Source organism: Rhizomucor pusillus, assembly GCF_041956525.1.
Source record: "Rhizomucor pusillus strain CBS 183.67 unplaced genomic scaffold VTP01scaffold_5, whole genome shotgun sequence".
NCBI classification, from domain to species: Eukaryota; Fungi; Mucoromycota; class Mucoromycetes; order Mucorales; family Lichtheimiaceae; genus Rhizomucor; species Rhizomucor pusillus.
The window spans coordinates 173,461-190,107 of NW_027192147.1; the positions used below are offsets into that span (position 1 = coordinate 173,461).

General features: G+C 45.8%; 9 protein-coding genes across 9 annotated transcripts; 3 read left to right on the forward strand and 6 right to left on the reverse strand.

Moving 5' to 3' along the window:
- Nucleotides 1-77: 77 nt before the first annotated feature.
- Nucleotides 78-1,058, reverse strand: VTP01DRAFT_8174 (uncharacterized protein; the record flags this gene model as incomplete). The annotated part of the gene is made up of 6 exons (XM_069387266.1): nucleotides 78-171; nucleotides 234-366; nucleotides 418-631; nucleotides 695-790; nucleotides 847-902; nucleotides 968-1,058. The coding sequence occupies 6 exons, from the start codon at nucleotides 1,056-1,058 to the stop codon at nucleotides 78-80; spliced, it is 684 nt and encodes a 227-aa protein (XP_069241052.1).
- Nucleotides 1,059-2,118: 1,060 nt separating this feature from the next.
- VTP01DRAFT_8175 (uncharacterized protein) lies at nucleotides 2,119-2,869 on the reverse strand (the record flags this gene model as incomplete). The annotated part of the gene is made up of 2 exons (XM_069387267.1): nucleotides 2,119-2,550; nucleotides 2,645-2,869. 2 exons carry the CDS (start codon nucleotides 2,867-2,869, stop codon nucleotides 2,119-2,121), a joined length of 657 nt encoding a protein of 218 aa, XP_069241053.1.
- A 1,237-nt stretch (nucleotides 2,870-4,106) lies between these two features.
- On the forward strand, nucleotides 4,107-4,925 carry VTP01DRAFT_8176 (uncharacterized protein; the record flags this gene model as incomplete). Its single annotated transcript, XM_069387268.1, has 5 exons — nucleotides 4,107-4,122; nucleotides 4,187-4,349; nucleotides 4,405-4,584; nucleotides 4,646-4,714; nucleotides 4,784-4,925. 5 exons carry the CDS (start codon nucleotides 4,107-4,109, stop codon nucleotides 4,923-4,925), a joined length of 570 nt encoding a protein of 189 aa, XP_069241054.1.
- A 1,371-nt stretch (nucleotides 4,926-6,296) lies between these two features.
- On the forward strand, nucleotides 6,297-7,538 carry VTP01DRAFT_8177 (uncharacterized protein; the record flags this gene model as incomplete). Its single annotated transcript, XM_069387269.1, has 4 exons — nucleotides 6,297-6,363; nucleotides 6,435-6,456; nucleotides 6,520-6,636; nucleotides 6,701-7,538. The coding sequence occupies 4 exons, from the start codon at nucleotides 6,297-6,299 to the stop codon at nucleotides 7,536-7,538; spliced, it is 1,044 nt and encodes a 347-aa protein (XP_069241055.1).
- Nucleotides 7,539-7,877: 339 nt separating this feature from the next.
- Nucleotides 7,878-9,279, reverse strand: VTP01DRAFT_8178 (uncharacterized protein; the record flags this gene model as incomplete). Its single annotated transcript, XM_069387270.1, has 6 exons — nucleotides 7,878-8,119; nucleotides 8,184-8,381; nucleotides 8,453-8,524; nucleotides 8,589-8,878; nucleotides 8,944-9,185; nucleotides 9,253-9,279. The coding sequence occupies 6 exons, from the start codon at nucleotides 9,277-9,279 to the stop codon at nucleotides 7,878-7,880; spliced, it is 1,071 nt and encodes a 356-aa protein (XP_069241056.1).
- An 840-nt stretch (nucleotides 9,280-10,119) lies between these two features.
- VTP01DRAFT_8179 (uncharacterized protein) lies at nucleotides 10,120-11,266 on the reverse strand (the record flags this gene model as incomplete). Its single annotated transcript, XM_069387271.1, has 3 exons — nucleotides 10,120-10,731; nucleotides 10,793-11,037; nucleotides 11,104-11,266. 3 exons carry the CDS (start codon nucleotides 11,264-11,266, stop codon nucleotides 10,120-10,122), a joined length of 1,020 nt encoding a protein of 339 aa, XP_069241057.1.
- Nucleotides 11,267-11,501: 235 nt separating this feature from the next.
- VTP01DRAFT_8180 (uncharacterized protein) lies at nucleotides 11,502-13,079 on the reverse strand (the record flags this gene model as incomplete). The annotated part of the gene is made up of 2 exons (XM_069387273.1): nucleotides 11,502-11,661; nucleotides 11,725-13,079. 2 exons carry the CDS (start codon nucleotides 13,077-13,079, stop codon nucleotides 11,502-11,504), a joined length of 1,515 nt encoding a protein of 504 aa, XP_069241058.1.
- Nucleotides 13,080-13,516: 437 nt separating this feature from the next.
- On the reverse strand, nucleotides 13,517-14,419 carry VTP01DRAFT_8181 (uncharacterized protein; the record flags this gene model as incomplete). Its single annotated transcript, XM_069387274.1, has 2 exons — nucleotides 13,517-13,911; nucleotides 13,978-14,419. 2 exons carry the CDS (start codon nucleotides 14,417-14,419, stop codon nucleotides 13,517-13,519), a joined length of 837 nt encoding a protein of 278 aa, XP_069241059.1.
- A 450-nt stretch (nucleotides 14,420-14,869) lies between these two features.
- Nucleotides 14,870-16,069, forward strand: VTP01DRAFT_8182 (uncharacterized protein; the record flags this gene model as incomplete). The annotated part of the gene is made up of 1 exon (XM_069387275.1): nucleotides 14,870-16,069. One exon carries the CDS (start codon nucleotides 14,870-14,872, stop codon nucleotides 16,067-16,069), a length of 1,200 nt encoding a protein of 399 aa, XP_069241060.1.
- Nucleotides 16,070-16,647: the final 578 nt, after the last annotated feature.

Sequence of the window (16,647 nt, forward strand, 5' to 3'; positions counted from 1 at the left end):
GGTAAGACCGTAGGAATAAAGGACAAAATGTCAAACAAGAATCGGTATGCTGCTGCTGCGCCAATTTCTAAAGTAATTCATGATCTCCTCTTGATTTTATTCAGTAATTTTTCACAGTTCGAACTCGTTGCGAACTTTGCCTTGTCATTAGGCAGACCTAAAGCTTTCAACCTACACGGAAATCGATTTAGTTGATCTCGTTGCCACGCGAAGAGGACATATCTCTCGCTTACAAATACATGACATCAAAGGGTGCTCGAATGTCGGAAACATCAAGTGCTTCGCTGGAGACAATAATGTTATGGCCTTTTGTGTTATTGATAATCTCCTTAGCAATTTGCAGCAGGTATGTTCGCAAAGTGGTATCTACTGACAGTTACTCGCTGTATAGTATCAGTCTGCATTTGTTAATCTCACCTCGAATACCCGGACTGTAGCATATCTCAAACATGATGCCACGTTTCATCGCTTCCTGCACATCTGCTTGGTTTACACGGAAACATAATCTTTTTGTACAATCCAAAGCAATGATATCAATGTGTGGTGATCGGCATGCTTCTCTGAACGTCTGTTCGTCGGTGGTCCGAAGGGCAACCAGCTGGTAACAAGATCGCAGTGCGTCAAAGTTTATCTTGAAAAAAAGTTAAACAAATGCACCCTTGATTGCAAATAAGAGAAGATGATGTCTGCTCACGTTATCCATGCCATTGTCAGTTTCCACAGTTATTCGCGTCAATTGTTTTACAGGGTGGTTGATCACCGACACTGGCGTAAGTTTGATCGACCCCACCTAGCATGGATCCAGTCAGCAAGTTGTGTAAAAGTTGATGGCAATTCTTAGCTAACATTGTTGATCTCCTCTACCGCTACAATACGATTGAGTGCAATGACACTCTCTGTCACTATATTCCGTTATAAGTCTTTAATGAGGATCGTACTCTAGATCAGGCGCAAACGACCTTATTACGTTGACTGAAGCGCGCTGTTATCAGGGCAAGCCGCTCTGCCGTTCTGTCGCGCCCGCTGGGATTATACGGTATGTTTAGATCAAAGTACATCGGGCTTGTGAGGAGCTTCTTGGACCCAAACGGCAAACGAAAAAAATTATTGGCTTATTACTCGCGTTTCAGCGCTCTTCTGCCTGTTAAGGATTATGCCGGAATTGATCCGTTACGCAGATGTGTAGCCAAACATAATAGTTTACATCGCTGCTATTTTTACATAGGTAAGATTCAATAGCAACAACAAACAAGTAATATTATGATAACAAGGATCAAACGTGATCAATACCTACATCAGTCCTGTCTGGAGATGGTGCAAATGTTTGCAATGGACACGAGGAGGAGGGATGTCTCTGCTAAAGGAGTATTTCTTTATCATTGACACCACTCTCGTACTGTTCCAACTATCAAGTAGAACATATTGTTCTGCATTTATCTTTACTGCTATGTACCTCTTCTCCTATACTTGTCCTCCTTGTATAGTACTCCTGGCAGAAATTTTGTTCGACGCCAAATTTAGCGTGGCCAAGTCAGTTAACAATTCAATGCCAAAGAATGAATAACTGGTGCTATGCGCCCAGAATTTGGGCGCTGCAGTTCTGTCCGAAATATTTACATCTTGGTTTTCCGTCCGCGGGATCACCTTACATCCATTCGTATCTTCTTGGCTGCTTGAAGAATTCTGTTTTTGTTTACATTTTCAGTCTGGATTGTTGCTTAATATGATGTGCGTGTATTAGCAGTCCCGGACCAACAAGATCTTTCAAAGTCGGCTGTCGATCCCAGGAGACTTGTTTGCACATACATGAGGAAGGGGCACTTCCTCCCTTGCAGCTTTAAATTTTTATTTTTGTGTGAGCTATCTGCGGGTGCGTTGGTCTGGGAGTTTGCTGCACGCTAAGCCCGTTGCAAGGGAACATTGGTAATTCAATTCGTGTCACGTCAGTCCAGAAAACGGTCTTATGTCTTGGGTAATGCAAGACAGTGAGAAATATATATTTAAAGTATTATTAAAGACGTGAAAAAACAGACATGTAGACGGACGAAGGTAGGTATTAAACTCGTAGTAGCAGCGGCGTGAAAGGAAATGGGGGAAAAAGAGAGATAAATAAATAATCTAGTTAAGTGGACCCAAAGGAAGGGTAAAGTAAGAGGATTCCTTGGTCAAGAGACCGGCCAAGGCAATATACCAAGCGATAACGGCGGTGATGACGCCAAAAGCACCACCGGCGACCTTGGCGGTAGCGTTGGCGTTGAAGTCCGCTGCAGCAAGCAGGATGAAAGTAACAGTCAAGCAGAAGAACAGTGAGATCATGGCAACAGAGGAACGGTGGCAAGCGATCAACATCAAGGCTGTGAAGATGGTCCATGCAGTGAGGTAGATACCGAGAGAGTGAGAGAGCAATTCGGGATGGTTTTCATATGCACCCAGGATGTTGGCACCAGGGATGAACATGATAGCATACGAGAGCCAGAAACCACCGTAGCTGGAGAACGCGGTAGCGCCAAAGGTGTTTCCAGTCCTGAACTCCCACATACCGGCCAATAACTGTGTGATACATTTGTTGTTTGTTAGACAGCAATAAATAAACGGATCCAGAAAACACACACAACAGATGTGGCTGTTCAATACAATAACATACCTGAGTAAGACCACCGTAGAAGAAGGCTAAGCCGACAACAACGTTGTTTGGAGAACCGGCGGGCATGCCAGCTGAAGCGTTGTGGAGAGAGAGGACCAAAGTGGTCAGGGCGAAAGCGCTCAAGCCGAGAGGACCAGGGTTGGCAATGGTAGGCGCAGATGCGACGGCGGGAGGAGGAGAGGATGTATATTTGCCTTCAAGGTCTTGATGATGTTCAGAAGCCATTGTGTGAAAAAAAGCTGAGATATGAAAGAAGAAAGTAGGAAGAAGGGAAAGATCAGGAATGGAATGGGGGATATTTATACTCTATTTTCGACTGGCAACATTGCTGTTGCTTATATGGACGTAGGTTTCTTTGTTGGGTGAGTGTGGAAGGTAGTGCAGGCGGGCTATTAAAAAAATGCAACAATGATTGGATCCATTCTACCCACCTCCTCTCTAACAGGAGCAAACATTGTGGGAAACGCTTTTGAGCAAAAAGGAAAGTGGAGGACCTGTTGGTCTGGAGAAGAAGTCCTCGTGCGCTTGCATTTTCACTAATGGCCATGCAATGTGGCGTAGAAAGCTTAAAGAGGCAGGGAAAGCATGTAGCGATCAGGGTGATAGATTCCTTCATTATCTTCCTGTTTTACTGCGCTGGCACCTTGTGCTTGACAAGTTATCAGCAGCAGCGTCAGGCTAAGATGGCTTTGTACTCCTGAAAGTTAGGGGCGTGGTTTTAGCACGCCTTTTTTGAAAGGGATTTTCTTAACTTCCCCGCATATTCCGCTTGTGTGAGACCTAATTTTTTTTCGCGTTGTTCCGGATTGTTTAAAACATGAAGCGTGTTTGGTTCGGGAGTCTTTCCAAAAAGGGAGCTGCTCCCGAATAAGGACAGGATTGTATGGGCTCTGGCACCATTCACGGCCCGTGTGAACGGTTGCGACCATGTTGGAAACAAAGGAAGAGTTCGGAAATCCCACGATCGAAAAACGGCGCCGACATTGACAAAACAATTAAAATAGAAAGCAGGTAAACGAAAAGACGATCATAATAGGTAGAAGGCGACTGTGTGGGGTATAGCAGAGCGCTAAGTGACAGGCTATATTCGTAAATGGTTACGAGTAGAAGAAGTAGGTAGCGGCGGTTTTTGCCGGTGGCGGCTGTTGTAAATCGATTCCGCGGATTGGTGTAATGAATGTTACGTTACATAATGGCACAAGCAGCACACGACGCAGCACAGGACAGGATCAATTCGGTGGTAAAACGGGAGTAATCAAGAAAACATGTAAACGCTCTATCCCACAAGAAGCACATCAGCTGTCTAATATCCCCACACATGAATACGAAGGAAAAGGAGTGCAGGAGTTCGATCAAAAGAAGCTTATTGCACGGGCCGACGGTATATCCGCTGATATTGTTCATAGCTTGTGTACCCGAACACGCAAGCGCATTGTTTCCGTCCGCCTTCTGACATCTCACAATGGCAAGTTACTTTGGTAGGCCGGCTTGATCAACCCTTTCCGAGGCGATGGGCTCTTTGAATCTTATACTTTTGCAAAGACGATCTGAACATTAGGGAAAGCACTGTTAGGCACCGGCAGACTCGTCACAATGTCGACATTGACGATTTTCTGCTGCCAGCGGCAGGTACCACTTCTTCCAGCAGACAGAACCAGCCAGGACCACAGAGCATAAACACAGAATTATTGCTTCAAACTGCAAAGTAAGAATTGTGTTGCGGAGCAGGCCAACCAGCTGGCACTGAGCTGTTAGCACAGTCTGTTTATGGGCTTCCGCCAGCAGATGCAGCAAGCAGGGGACGCGGATCAAGAGCAGTTCCTGGACGATCTAGTGTCGCAGCTACTTGAAGAATCCCAGAGCAACGCTAAAGGACCACCGCCCGCATCAAAGCGATTCATCAAGATGCTCCCAAGGATTAACCATAGTGAGATAGACGAGTAGCGTATAATGGAACGGTGCGCAGTAACTTTGCAGCGAGCACTAATCGAGATACTGCAGACAGGAGACTTGTACTATTTGCAAGGATGTGTTACGGACAAGCGGTAGTTTTGTAACCAAGATGCCGTGGTACGTGATCGAATATTTGTTGTGTGTATATATGTTTTGCAGTAAGTGATTTAATCTCTTTGGGTAAAGCGGCCATTTGTTCGACAGGGACTGTGTTGTGCCTTGGCTGGACCTGCACAATACATGTCCGCTATGCAGGCATGAGGTGGAAACAGAAGAAGCTGTAAAGCAAGAAGAATACGAAGAATCTACGAGCTTCATGTATGGATGAAGAAACGATACCCTTTTCGGAGCAGTGCACAGTAATTGGCAGTAGTAAATCATGACTTTTTGTTTTCGCTCTAGCAAAATTCTCGTTTGCGTATTATGTTTTGTTATTTAGTTGTAGCGGGGATTTAAAATGGGTTGAGCTGCATGCTTCATTGTTTTGTGTCTGCTGGCGCGGTGGAATCGATGTTCCTGGCTCTGCCGCGATTCACGTAAACAGAAAGATAAGGGGTGGATGTTGGTTTGATATCGATACTCATATCTTAATGGTATTTGCTTCGTTGCTGGAACCATAAAGCGAAGCACACATCTTAATATTCGACAGCATATATGTTGATGACTTCCTTTTTTTCTTTGACCGATGCATGCTTCTGTGCAGCACCTTTTTAATTTATTTACTCTTTACATGGAATGCAGACATTCATGACAGACGGGCGAAACCCCGAGAACCACAAAGAAAATGCGGGGGTGGGGGAGGGATCTGATACTTTGCGCCTGTATTTCTCTCTTCACTCTCGATTTCTGCCCCCAACGTATATCTGGAATTGTCCAAATTGGGATAAAAATCTTTGGAAGAAAGGCAGAAACAAAGGTAGGACATTTTTGTAGGGTTCTTAACCGTCACTATGCTTTGATCACCGTCGCCGCCACCTGCATCAGTGCAGGAAATGGATGGTACAGAGAACGGCGGGTAAACACAGAAGCGGGTCGACACATAAATCAAAAAATTGCAATCTCGCCTAAATTGTAAAGGGACAAATGTTTAATGACATTTCTGTGTCGGGACCTTGCGAACTCGTTTGTCACGTACAGACTCTTCTGCCAAACCCGCCTTGTCATTTTTTTTCCGGCCACGAGCAGATAGTGTCCTTTAGTGTATGAACCCCTATTATGCGTAAAAGGTTCAAAGGGACGTGTATTATATATGCATATGCGCTGGGATGTTTGTATATACGCCTTGGAATGTTGCTACCTGTTAGTTTGCCACCCATCTTTCCCATCTGCAGATCATTTATGTGGGCAGGTCTGCTATTTCTCTGCGACGGTGCATAGACGCATGCAGACACGTATTGAGCGATTATGTATGCGTCAACACGCAAAAGATCAATGTCGGCACGTGAACCGCAGTAGTGGTGTACTGTATTTGTGCTGCTCTTGTGATAAAATGGATAGATTGCTTTTTTTCCCTTCTTTCCCTTTGCTTTTTAGCTCGCGTCGGTAACCGGTCAAGTTCTTCTCTCTCTCTTTCTTTTTCTTTCTTTCTGTCGTTATTTAAAGGAGCTGCGTTCCGTCTCTTCTTCTCTTTTCCACATTTTCTCTTTGCATATTTTCTTCAACAGCATCTCGCTTCATTTGTATATAAACATAATCTTCGATGGTGGCATCAGACGAGCAACTCCACACAGTGAACCGTATCTTTGCATGCTCGCAGTGTCCCAAAGGTATGTGTCCCTTATACTCGTAATAGAACTACGTGGCGATAAACTGACACACATTCATTTTTGCGTCAAAGTGTTTGCGACACGATCCAACTTGTAAGCATAAAGAATACGAAAACATTTAAACAGGCTCGGTTGTAACACATGCTGTCATTTTAGAAAACGTCACATGGAAAATCCAAACATCCACAACATCCCCTATGTCAGAAGCCGCGATCAGAAGCGCTGGAAAGGCCACTCTAAAAAGGTGGTTTCCAAGGAAGAGACGACTGAAAGGTATGTACGGCGCTGCTTTTGTCGCCTTTCGGACAATCTGTCGATTGATGCGTGGACCATGCAGGATGCGCAAGTGGCGTGCTGAAAATCGCGAGAAAAACCGCCAGAACGACCTGCGCTGCCGAGTATACCGCCTTGCACGTCAAAAGTTTGGCGAGCATGATTCTCCAGAAAAGCAGCAGTTTGTCCGAGACGAAATCACGCGACGTTTGGGCCGTCGTTTGCTTTTGGAGCAACAAAAGGCACAGCAGCAGCAACAGCAGCAACATGAACAGCACCAGAAATCGGCAGCGGCAGCATCAAACTCGTCTCCATCTCAGCTTCACGCACCTTCTTGGCGCAAGATCAACCATCATCAAAAGATAAAAGATCGAAGTAACAATGCTAATTCGCACGCCCAGCAACATCGCCGTCAACAACCAAATAAGCTCGTGGAACTTCCATTTTACAGCGCGCCTCAGCAGAAAATTGAACTGCCTTCCATCAGTTTGGAGCGTGGCCCGTACGGATCATCATCACCTTCACCTGTGCTTCCTCACCTATCACCCAGCTGGAAGAGTGAGAGAAGAGTCAGCAACAGCAGCATTAGTACGCTTAGCAGCAGCGCCAGCGATTTGATGCAATATAAATCGTCGCCCAGTCCAACGGAAACTAGCGCCGATGACGATTTCGTTGGATCTGATTTGCTGGTGCTACCTCCAATGCATTCTCTCTTGTCATGTGCACCTAATGCATTCACGGCGAACAACTTGCAGTCATACAACGCAACAAATGATGCTCAAGTTCCGGAACCTTCTAAGCAAGTATCAGACACAAACGCCTCTGGAGTGCGCTACGTCGATCAAACGAGGATACTGGATGAGTTCGTTGGGGTCGTCCTTGATTATGCCATGTCTTCATAATTTAGACAATCTTTTACCTAATCCTTATCTCTCCACGTTCGTTCTTTATTTCTTCATTTGTAACGCATACCACACCCTTGTTCTCGTCTCTTTCCTTTCCTTCCTTATTTCACTCATATTAAAAATTTCGCATATCTCGCACTTTCCTAATCAGCAAACCTTACAAAGAATGTCAACTTTGATAAAGAAAAGATTCGAAAATCAAGAATGCTTATTCTTAATCCCTTATTTTTTTTTCTCTTGCTATGCCTGTCATTTTTATCCCTTTTAAGCATATCGATTGATGAAAAAAAGAAAAAGAAAATAATGAGGGTATAGGAATGCAGTTATTGGGTGGGATCATGAGGAGCTAACAGTTTCCTCTGATAGTTTGTACGGCTCCGGTTCCGGTTCCGGCAAGGAGTCCGCTATCTTGTTGGCCTCTGCTGAGGCCGACTGCTCGCTCTTGGTGTCGGAAACAGGTGAATGGGCACGGTCCACGACAGGTTGCTTTTCCATGGACGTTACTTGTTCCTGATGCAAATCTGTGAGTGGAACTTTGCGTGGAGGATTGAACTTTTTGCATGACGGGCAAGTGTATTCTTGCAATTCTCTTGTTAGCAAAGGGGAATGCAAATGGTAAAACTATGATCCACACAAACTTACGAATAGTTTCAATCTCCTGAGGTAGCACAAGGCCATTGTGTGCAAAGCAATGGCGACATATCAACGCATATTTGGTTTCTGGCCCTTCTTCCCCCACCAAGGCATCTACCAGTTTGTCGTACCATCTAGGAACCGAAGGCGCAGGTGGGAACATTGGTTGCTGTTGCTGCTGCTGCTGCGGGTATCTGAGCTGAGCACCTAGTAACGTCTTTGTTAATCCATCCATCCTGTTCTTTGCTTTGTATGTGATGCCAGTGGTAAGCACTAACCGTTTAATTGACCCCTTTGGCCCTGAAAATTTGATGGATGTTTTGATCCAGCACCGTGTGGTTGTTGAGCAGCTATATCATACGTCAATATCCCTCTCTTTTGCCTCCTTCTTTGCAAAGAAAAATTCCATCGTACCAGCTCCGTTAGTCTGAGGCAGTCGCATTCGTGCTTGCTGATCTGGGGCAGCTCGCGCGGTAGTCCGTGCGTGTTGCTGTTGCTGCTGCTGTGCAGCCTCCTTTTTCGCCTTCTCGGCAGCAGCCGGGTCGTAGCGTTCCAGGATGGATTTTGTTGTGTAATACGAAGTCTTCTTTTTCAACTCTTCGACTTTAAGCTTTTGCTGAGCCCGCAGTGATTTCAAATTCGCTTCCTCGTTGCTTTGTTTTCGAGCATAGAACCATTTCAGTAACCGGCGCGTATAATAAATCCTTACCAACGTGTGAGCAGACCCAACAAACATGCAAGAACCTGTCTCTTTCTTTCTCTCTCTTACCCGAAAGGAATAATGATAACCGGAAGGATGGTAACCGAGGCAGTCTCCCATGCAACGTCGCTTTCTCCGTGCAGCGTGACAAAGCTGTATAGCAAAAACACAGCCCACGTTATTGAGCTGTAGAGTATCCACAGGACTCCCGTGCGTCTTTCTCGAATCTTGATCTCGGAAAGCCGTACTTCTGCTTTCTGGATGTTCGCGTCGAGTTCAGACAAGATCTTTTCATAGTCGTTTGGGTCGCTCTTGGGTGGGTTTACGTTAAGTTGTCAAGCGTCATGAGTTGAGAATCAAGGCCTTTCAAATGTGTACCTTTTCCTTTGAAAGCAGGATGCCCATGATCACTTAGGAACCCAAGAGAATAAACTAACCTGCTGGGAGTTCATATGGCACAAGTTCAAACCCCATCGGTTTTTGAATTCAAATTTGCGCCTGACAATCGGAAAAGGGATCATGGATATTCGTTGTATTTTTGGGATAGAAAACTGTCTCATCGAAATATCGATAGGACGACCGCCTTACAATTTATAAGACGGAAAAATGGAAATCAGAGAATCTCGCTAATTGCATAAGTATCTATGGAAGGAAGCCTGTTGCCCGGAGAAAACCAATTTGAGATTGGGATCACGAGGCCCATCCTTCCTTGCCGAATACGCAACATTGATTAAGGCGTTCGTGCTGCCGATGATATGAACCATTGTCTACAAGATCCCTTGGCAGGATATTTAGATAATTCGATCACGGACACATCTGGGATTTTGCATTATCTTAGCTATTTGGCAAGCGCGAAAAGGTGGCAATCTACGTTTTTCGAAAACTTGTTGAATTAGCGGTAGTCGTATGATACAAATTAACACGTTTTTAGTCCAACGGGTACGTCGTTAACGATAACTTCCAATACCAAGACTTTACTCATTAAGAAATTATTTGCGTCGCTTGGAACCATCCGCCAGTTTGCGGCATGGAAAATGTTAAGTGCTTGAAACAAATTAAATCTCGATGGCGACATGTCAATATACTTCTTCAAAAGGTTCGAAACTGATTCAATTGCAGTACAAATAGGGTGATCCCGACCGCAAATGTTCTCTACTCATCACCTCGACATATTCCCATAAATTGATAGCATACACGTTCATCAAGAAGGGGAGCTGGAACAACGAACAATTGATTGATTTTTCATTATTGCTCGTTGTTCTGGTATTCTTGAAATAATTTGATTGCGCGAGTGATATCTACATTGCCACCGCAGAGTATAATGCCGATATCAGTAAGGTTATGTTTTCTAACAGTGTCGTGGAACTCTGGGTTGTAAAGTGCGACAGCTACGCCGACGCCAGCGCTGGGCTCAATGCAAAGTTTCATGCGGCTCCATACCAGCTGCATAGCATGAATGATTTGCGCTTCAGTGACAGTAAACACATGCTCGACCTTGTCGAGGACAATGGAGAATGCAGCCTCGCCGAGATTCGTGAGCAGACCGTCTGCGACCGACTGTGTTCCTGGAGGATTGGACTGGCGAGTCTTTGATTCAAATGTTCGATACGCGTCGTTGACCTTTTCTGGTTCGGCTGCAAAGATCCTTGTGTGTGGGCTCAATGCCCTGGTGGCCACTGAGCAGCCCGAGAGCATGCCTCCTCCGCCTACAGGTACAATCAATGCATCCAGAGACCGTTGCTGCTCTCCAATCTGCTCGAGTAATTCCATCGCGATCGTGCCTTGGCCTTGGATGACGTGAGGGTTCTCGAACGGATGGATCAACGTCGCACCCGTTTCTTGAATTACCTTGGCAGCCTGCCAAAATAAATAATGTCAGCCAGAAATAGAAATTACATGCGTTCCACCATCTTCTTACCATCGCTTCCCGTGCCTCCTGCGTCGGTTCGCATTCAATGATTTTAGCCCCGTAGCCTCGGACCGCCTCTTTTTTGACCTCGGGTGCGTTGTTTGGCATGACAATGTATGCAGGTATACCGCGCTTCTTTGCGGCGAGTGCAAGTGCCTGTGCGTGGTTGCCGGACGAATGAGTCACGACACCCTTTTGGGCATCTTGTTCTGTCAGACGCATAACCGCGTTGGATGCGCCACGGAACTTGAAGGCTAACCCAATTCATATGATGAATATCATTCATCTTGTTAAAACAATTCATTTGTTTTACGACATACATCCAGTTTTTTGCAGCAATTCACACTTAAAGTGCAAGCGTACCGGCTGTCCGACCTTGTCGGTCACCATGGCATCAAGGGTCGAGCATGTCGCGACAGGGGTGCGGTGGACATTAATGAGCGATGCAGCTGCGTGGATGTCTTCGATCGTAATTGCCGTCATTGGGGTTCAAGCTCGAGAAATAGACAGTAATGGAACAACGACGAAACTGATACGATAAGCGACGACAATAATAAGTCTGTGATTCAACAATAATCTTTCTTTAGCCTTTTTTCTCACGTTTAAGCGTTTAGTTTACACAAAGAGGGGATGATGACTCAGGACAATACTGCTTCCAGAGCAGCAGCAGCAGCAAAAGAAGGAACAATAAATGATAAGTAAAAGAAGAAAACAGATTCTACGTAGCATGTAAACGAGTTCCGGGAATAAAGCAAAAGATAATGGTTGCAATTACCGAGAGCACGAGGATGCCCGCCATGAACAGGAACCCGCGCTTGCGGTGGATATTGATAACAGTCTTGTCCTCCACACTCGTGTACACCAAAAAGCCTGTTTCGCTAATAAAAGAAAAATATCAATCTTTTCGGTAGCAACCCTTTTCTATTCCTACTATCGTTTACCTCTTGCCAATGAATGCGAGCCAGAAAGCAAAATGTGAGAAACCGGATAGCAGTGCCGACCATCCAAACAAGAAAGGCAGCATTGCCCACCACCGTGTCCGCATTGTGCCGTGATCGAGGAACACGAGACTGAGCTCGAGTGCAAATGCAAACGTGAGAAGGAGTATTCCGAGCGCAAGCAGAATGCGGGCTGTAGCCACGCTGATGTTTGTGTACAAGACAGAATCGACAAATTGCGGGTAGTAAAAGACGTTTAGGATTTCAAACACGTGCGATTTTGCCGACTCGAATACAATAGGCTCTGGTCGTCGGTGCTTCTCAACCAACTCTTCGAGCGCAGCTCGATGGTCATCAGGCAGCAGGATAGGCTGTGCAGCATCGAATTGCGAGCAAAACGTGCGGTATATCCGCGTAGCGTTCTGGCATAGATCATGTCGGGTCAGTGATTGGCCGTCTTTGCCCTGTGGTGTTCGCGATGCATAAGTATTATTATTATTACTATTATGGTTGGTACCATGGATATCGCTAGGGAAGTAGTTTGAACGAGGTGTGCCGCCGCCGTTAAGCAGATCTTCAGTGTCGGGCGTCTCTCTGTAGTCATAATCACCTCCGCCGGCATTGCTGTACATCATCATCATGGTATCTTTGGTATTGGCTGGTTTCTCGGCAACGCTTTCGAGAAACCGTGATACTCGCTCAGAACCGGGCATGCTATCCATCCTCGTCTGTCGTCGAATGCTGTTTACATACGCCCGCCAAAGCTTATCGTGTGTCTCCAATTCAAGCAGGAAATTCAAATTCTGCTGCACACCGCGGCATTTCAAGAACGCAGCGAAGTTCGCTTGTGTTAACGGCGCACGTGTAGAGATCCGCATCATTTGATCCAGCGTCGGTAACCCGTTTGTTCGCAAATTGTAATCCTTCATTTCTTGCCACGCTTCCATGGGCGCAACTGAAAAGGGGTCCGGATCTTCAAATCCGTACATCTTGTGCTTTGCCTGTGTGCGGTTTGCAGGAGGCGTCGTGGGTGGTGAAAGCAACGTGCTGCTGAGATACGGGTTATTTGATTGTCGGCGGCGACTACTACTCGTTGTTGGACTATCAACAGGCGACGACAGCACTGTCATTGGTATCCCACGTTCTTTCTCTTCTTGCAGCTGCAGGCTCAGATCGCTCTCCAGCGCTGCTTCGAGTCCATGCGACTGTAGCCGGCTGTTTGCTTGCCGGATACTCCACTGCCGCTTTGGTCCTCCTCGTCCTCCTCCATCTTGGAAATCGTCGAGGATATCGGTGTACGCTGTAAGAGTCGGCTGCCGCTGCAGTAAATGGGGTTGAGTGCTCGGAGTGGACGCCATGGCGGTGAATGGTGGTTAAAGGTAATCGGGAAAAGGAGTGGAATCAAAAGGCAAAAGGCATCGCAAGGAGTTGTAGTTTGGTGGCTGCACGCTCGACAAAAAAGTTAGGAGCTCAAATGCCTATATATACTTGTGTAACTGACGATGGGAACACAGGCCCTTTTCATTTTTCTTTGCGAGATCGGAAGTACATACTCGCATGAAATTTTAGCAGCTTCTTCAGAATATCAGCCTACATCGGACCTACATTACACTGGAGTTTTCATGTCGAGATCTTTTACTCACAAACAATCATATCAATTGCAATGAGTGTCAGGAATCGAGGGTGTAGATGGAAAAAAAAGAGGGGTGAAAATGAAAGAGCACGCGGGTCTGTACAAAGATTACGAGGAAACAGGAAAAATTCAGAGTCGTAAAGTTGTAGTAGAGTGGAAAAATCATTTGCAATGCCTTCTATCGAGTAATAGTCTAGAAACGACGCGTTCTCGTCGAGACCGCTGTCTGTGTTGTTGCTGCAAGAGCATTGTCCTTTTCCGGGCCAACAATGCAGGTACCGTCATCATTCTCCGGCGCCTGCCAATTGTATATCCTTGTAACTGGAGCTTGTCTTGGATTGCTTTCAGATAGTCAACGATCTCTTCGCTGTCTGGCATATAATACATTGGTAATGTATGGTTCGAGTTGAATCCTTCAAACTCTTCCAACGAGCCATCTTCAAACGAAATCGTGACGCCGCTTCCGTGTTGTTCATCGTGTCTGCTTTTGTTTTCGACGGAGAGATCGTTTGGAGGCTCAAAGGGACGCAGCTGCATCATGTATTCAGCAACTTCATCTTTATTAACAGCGTGTTTGTAAGCAATCTACCATTGTGTATTCCTTGTCATGACCTTGCACTTACCATCTTGTTCAGAATGCTCGTCGGTGTGCTGCTGTTGTGGTTGGATACCCAGCATTTTTTGTATATGGTTAGGAGGCTGGCGTTGGTGATGTTGAGAAAAGAACGATCGTTCCTCATCCAGTGATAAGCCCAGCAAAGGTCTATGCAAAGAGAAAAATGCGTTGTGCGCAAACTCGGCTTCTGGCAAGTTGATTACTGGCATGAACGAAAGTCTCTCGGGAGATTCAGTGCGAATGGCGCCTTTGTTGTTGTCGGGTGCCAGCTTATTGCTATCCTTTGCTTGACCGTTGTTACTGCCGTCGTTGTCACTGTTGCGATCTCGATAAGACGATGAATAAAAACGACGGTTGCATGACCCGGCGAGAGCTCTGCTGCTGCGTGTGCAAGCGTTGAATGCTGTTTGCCGTAGCTGTCTCATGGGCTGTTGGCGTACCAGGAGCATGGTGTGTGAGCGTAAGGTGGGTGAGTCAGAACAGAATGACGTTACTCTCTGTCGGGAAACCCAAACTTTACCGATACCCCGTTTTTGACCCAGCGTGACGAGAATATTGAACAGGAAATCTTAAAAGTCAGAGTTTCATCACATCATCTACTGCAAGATCTACGTAAACCTTGATGCTATCAAACCATGGACAATGTAGATCTGCCACTTTGTAGCCTACTAGCAAATGCGCTCATTTGGGCAGGGATACAATGAACAGCCGTTTTGCTTGTGCCTGTTTTCCTGTGACACCTTTTGTGCGACGGACATTCAAACTCATGGCTCTCAACGCCAAGCAGAAAGGTTCCGGAAGGGAGGGAGCAGCTGCTCTTTGTGTGCGTTGTCCGTCGTGTGAACAGGAGTCTCTCTCTTTCTCCTAAAACTTGAACCCAAAACACAAAGGCTCTCACAATGCTGCGACGGATCCGAGACATGCTGCGATTGTCAGATCCGCAAGCGTACTCTCGACTTGGCGGCGGCACAGCGACGTACCTGCGACGTAAACGATGGCGACTGTCTACCATAATCAAATGGTCTCTCCTTGCCATTATCCTGGGCGCCATTGTTTTCCTTGCTGTATTTTCCGTCCAGCTCAATGTTAGAATCTATATTCGTAACTGGCTCTCACATTCTGAAGATGCCTACTACGGCGATCTTGGAGGCTGCTTTGACGAATTACCAAAAGACAGTCCGTACATCCAGGGCACCTCAGAATACGTATACGATATCACACCAGGCGTTGCACTCTTGGACGGCTACGACTGCTACGATTTTGCTGCAACGATCCAGCCTATTCCCGAAAATCATGGCAACGCATCCTCAAAGAGTATTTACCACGCCTACTGGAGAGCCGATTTGGCACCTGTCGGACCCAAACAGCTTGCAGCGTTGCGATCATTCTTTGCGACGCAAAACGAAAATTCTATACTATACTTGTGGTCAAACGGCGATCTAGGCGTCTCACCTGTCATTCAAGATATCAAAGCTCACGTCGGCGATCGACTAGAAATTAAGTTGTACGACGCTCGCGAACTGTCAAAAGGGACGCCCATGGAAGCATCGCCGCACTTGGATTTCAACGATCAGTACGGTTACCTCGACGGAGACTTGATCCGTTTGCTGGTGATTTATCGTTACGGCGGCATGTGGTTCGATATGGATTCGCTCCTGATCCGAGACATGTCTCCATTGTTTGAACACGAATGGCTATCGCAATGGGATTGTTTCCAACCTAATGGTTTCCCTTTCAACGGCGCATTCATGCATTTCAAGCAAAAATCACCGTATCTTTGTGAAATGCTGTCAGAGATGGCCAACGGCCCGTTGCCACGCAAAGGCACTATAGACTGGGGAGGATACCTATACTACCGCATATACCGAAGACTTTTACACCATGGCATCAAGCCTTGGTCGGTCGTTCCCTGGTGCTTCACCGATCCGATGGTTTGCAAACCAAGCAACTCTATGCCGAATGCATTCATTGAAACAGACTTCCCGCGGGATCGGTTACTACAAATATTTGCATATCACTGGCACAACCAATGGAAGAAGGAGCCAGGGTCATTGTTCTTGTTCTTGGAAAATATTCATAAAAATATCACCGGTTGGTAATTCCCCTACCTTACACCTTACACCTTACATCTTTCTGCAGTTATCGGTTATCCGTAGAAGTATCCACTGAGAGTACGCTAACTAACATACAAGTGCTCTTCCCTCCTCCTCCGCTATTATACACCCTTGCAAATTACGTGCATACAAATACTTAATGAAAAAATACAGTGGTTGCCTGCATATTCAAGCCGGCTTTTCTTTGCATGATTGTTATTTTAATACAAAATAGTAGCTCTGACGGGGGATACTACTATGTCTGAGTTATGTAGCCGCATGGGGAACTACAAGCAATCCATTAAGCTTTGGCTAGTCCGACCTTTCCACGCACTTTCACATGATATCGTATTCAGGACATCCGATTAATCTTTCAATTCTCATTGTTTCTTCAACGCTCCATTGAGCACTCTACCCAGGAGGATATATGCTTCTATGCCTCCATTTTTGTTAAGATAAAGTTATTTGAATACACGAATATCAACCGAGAAGAAGTCTTAGAGAAGCAGCATCATGGACAATAGATAGATATAAAGAAACAGGAACATTTAAATGTAATATCAACAACAACGATATTTAAAGAT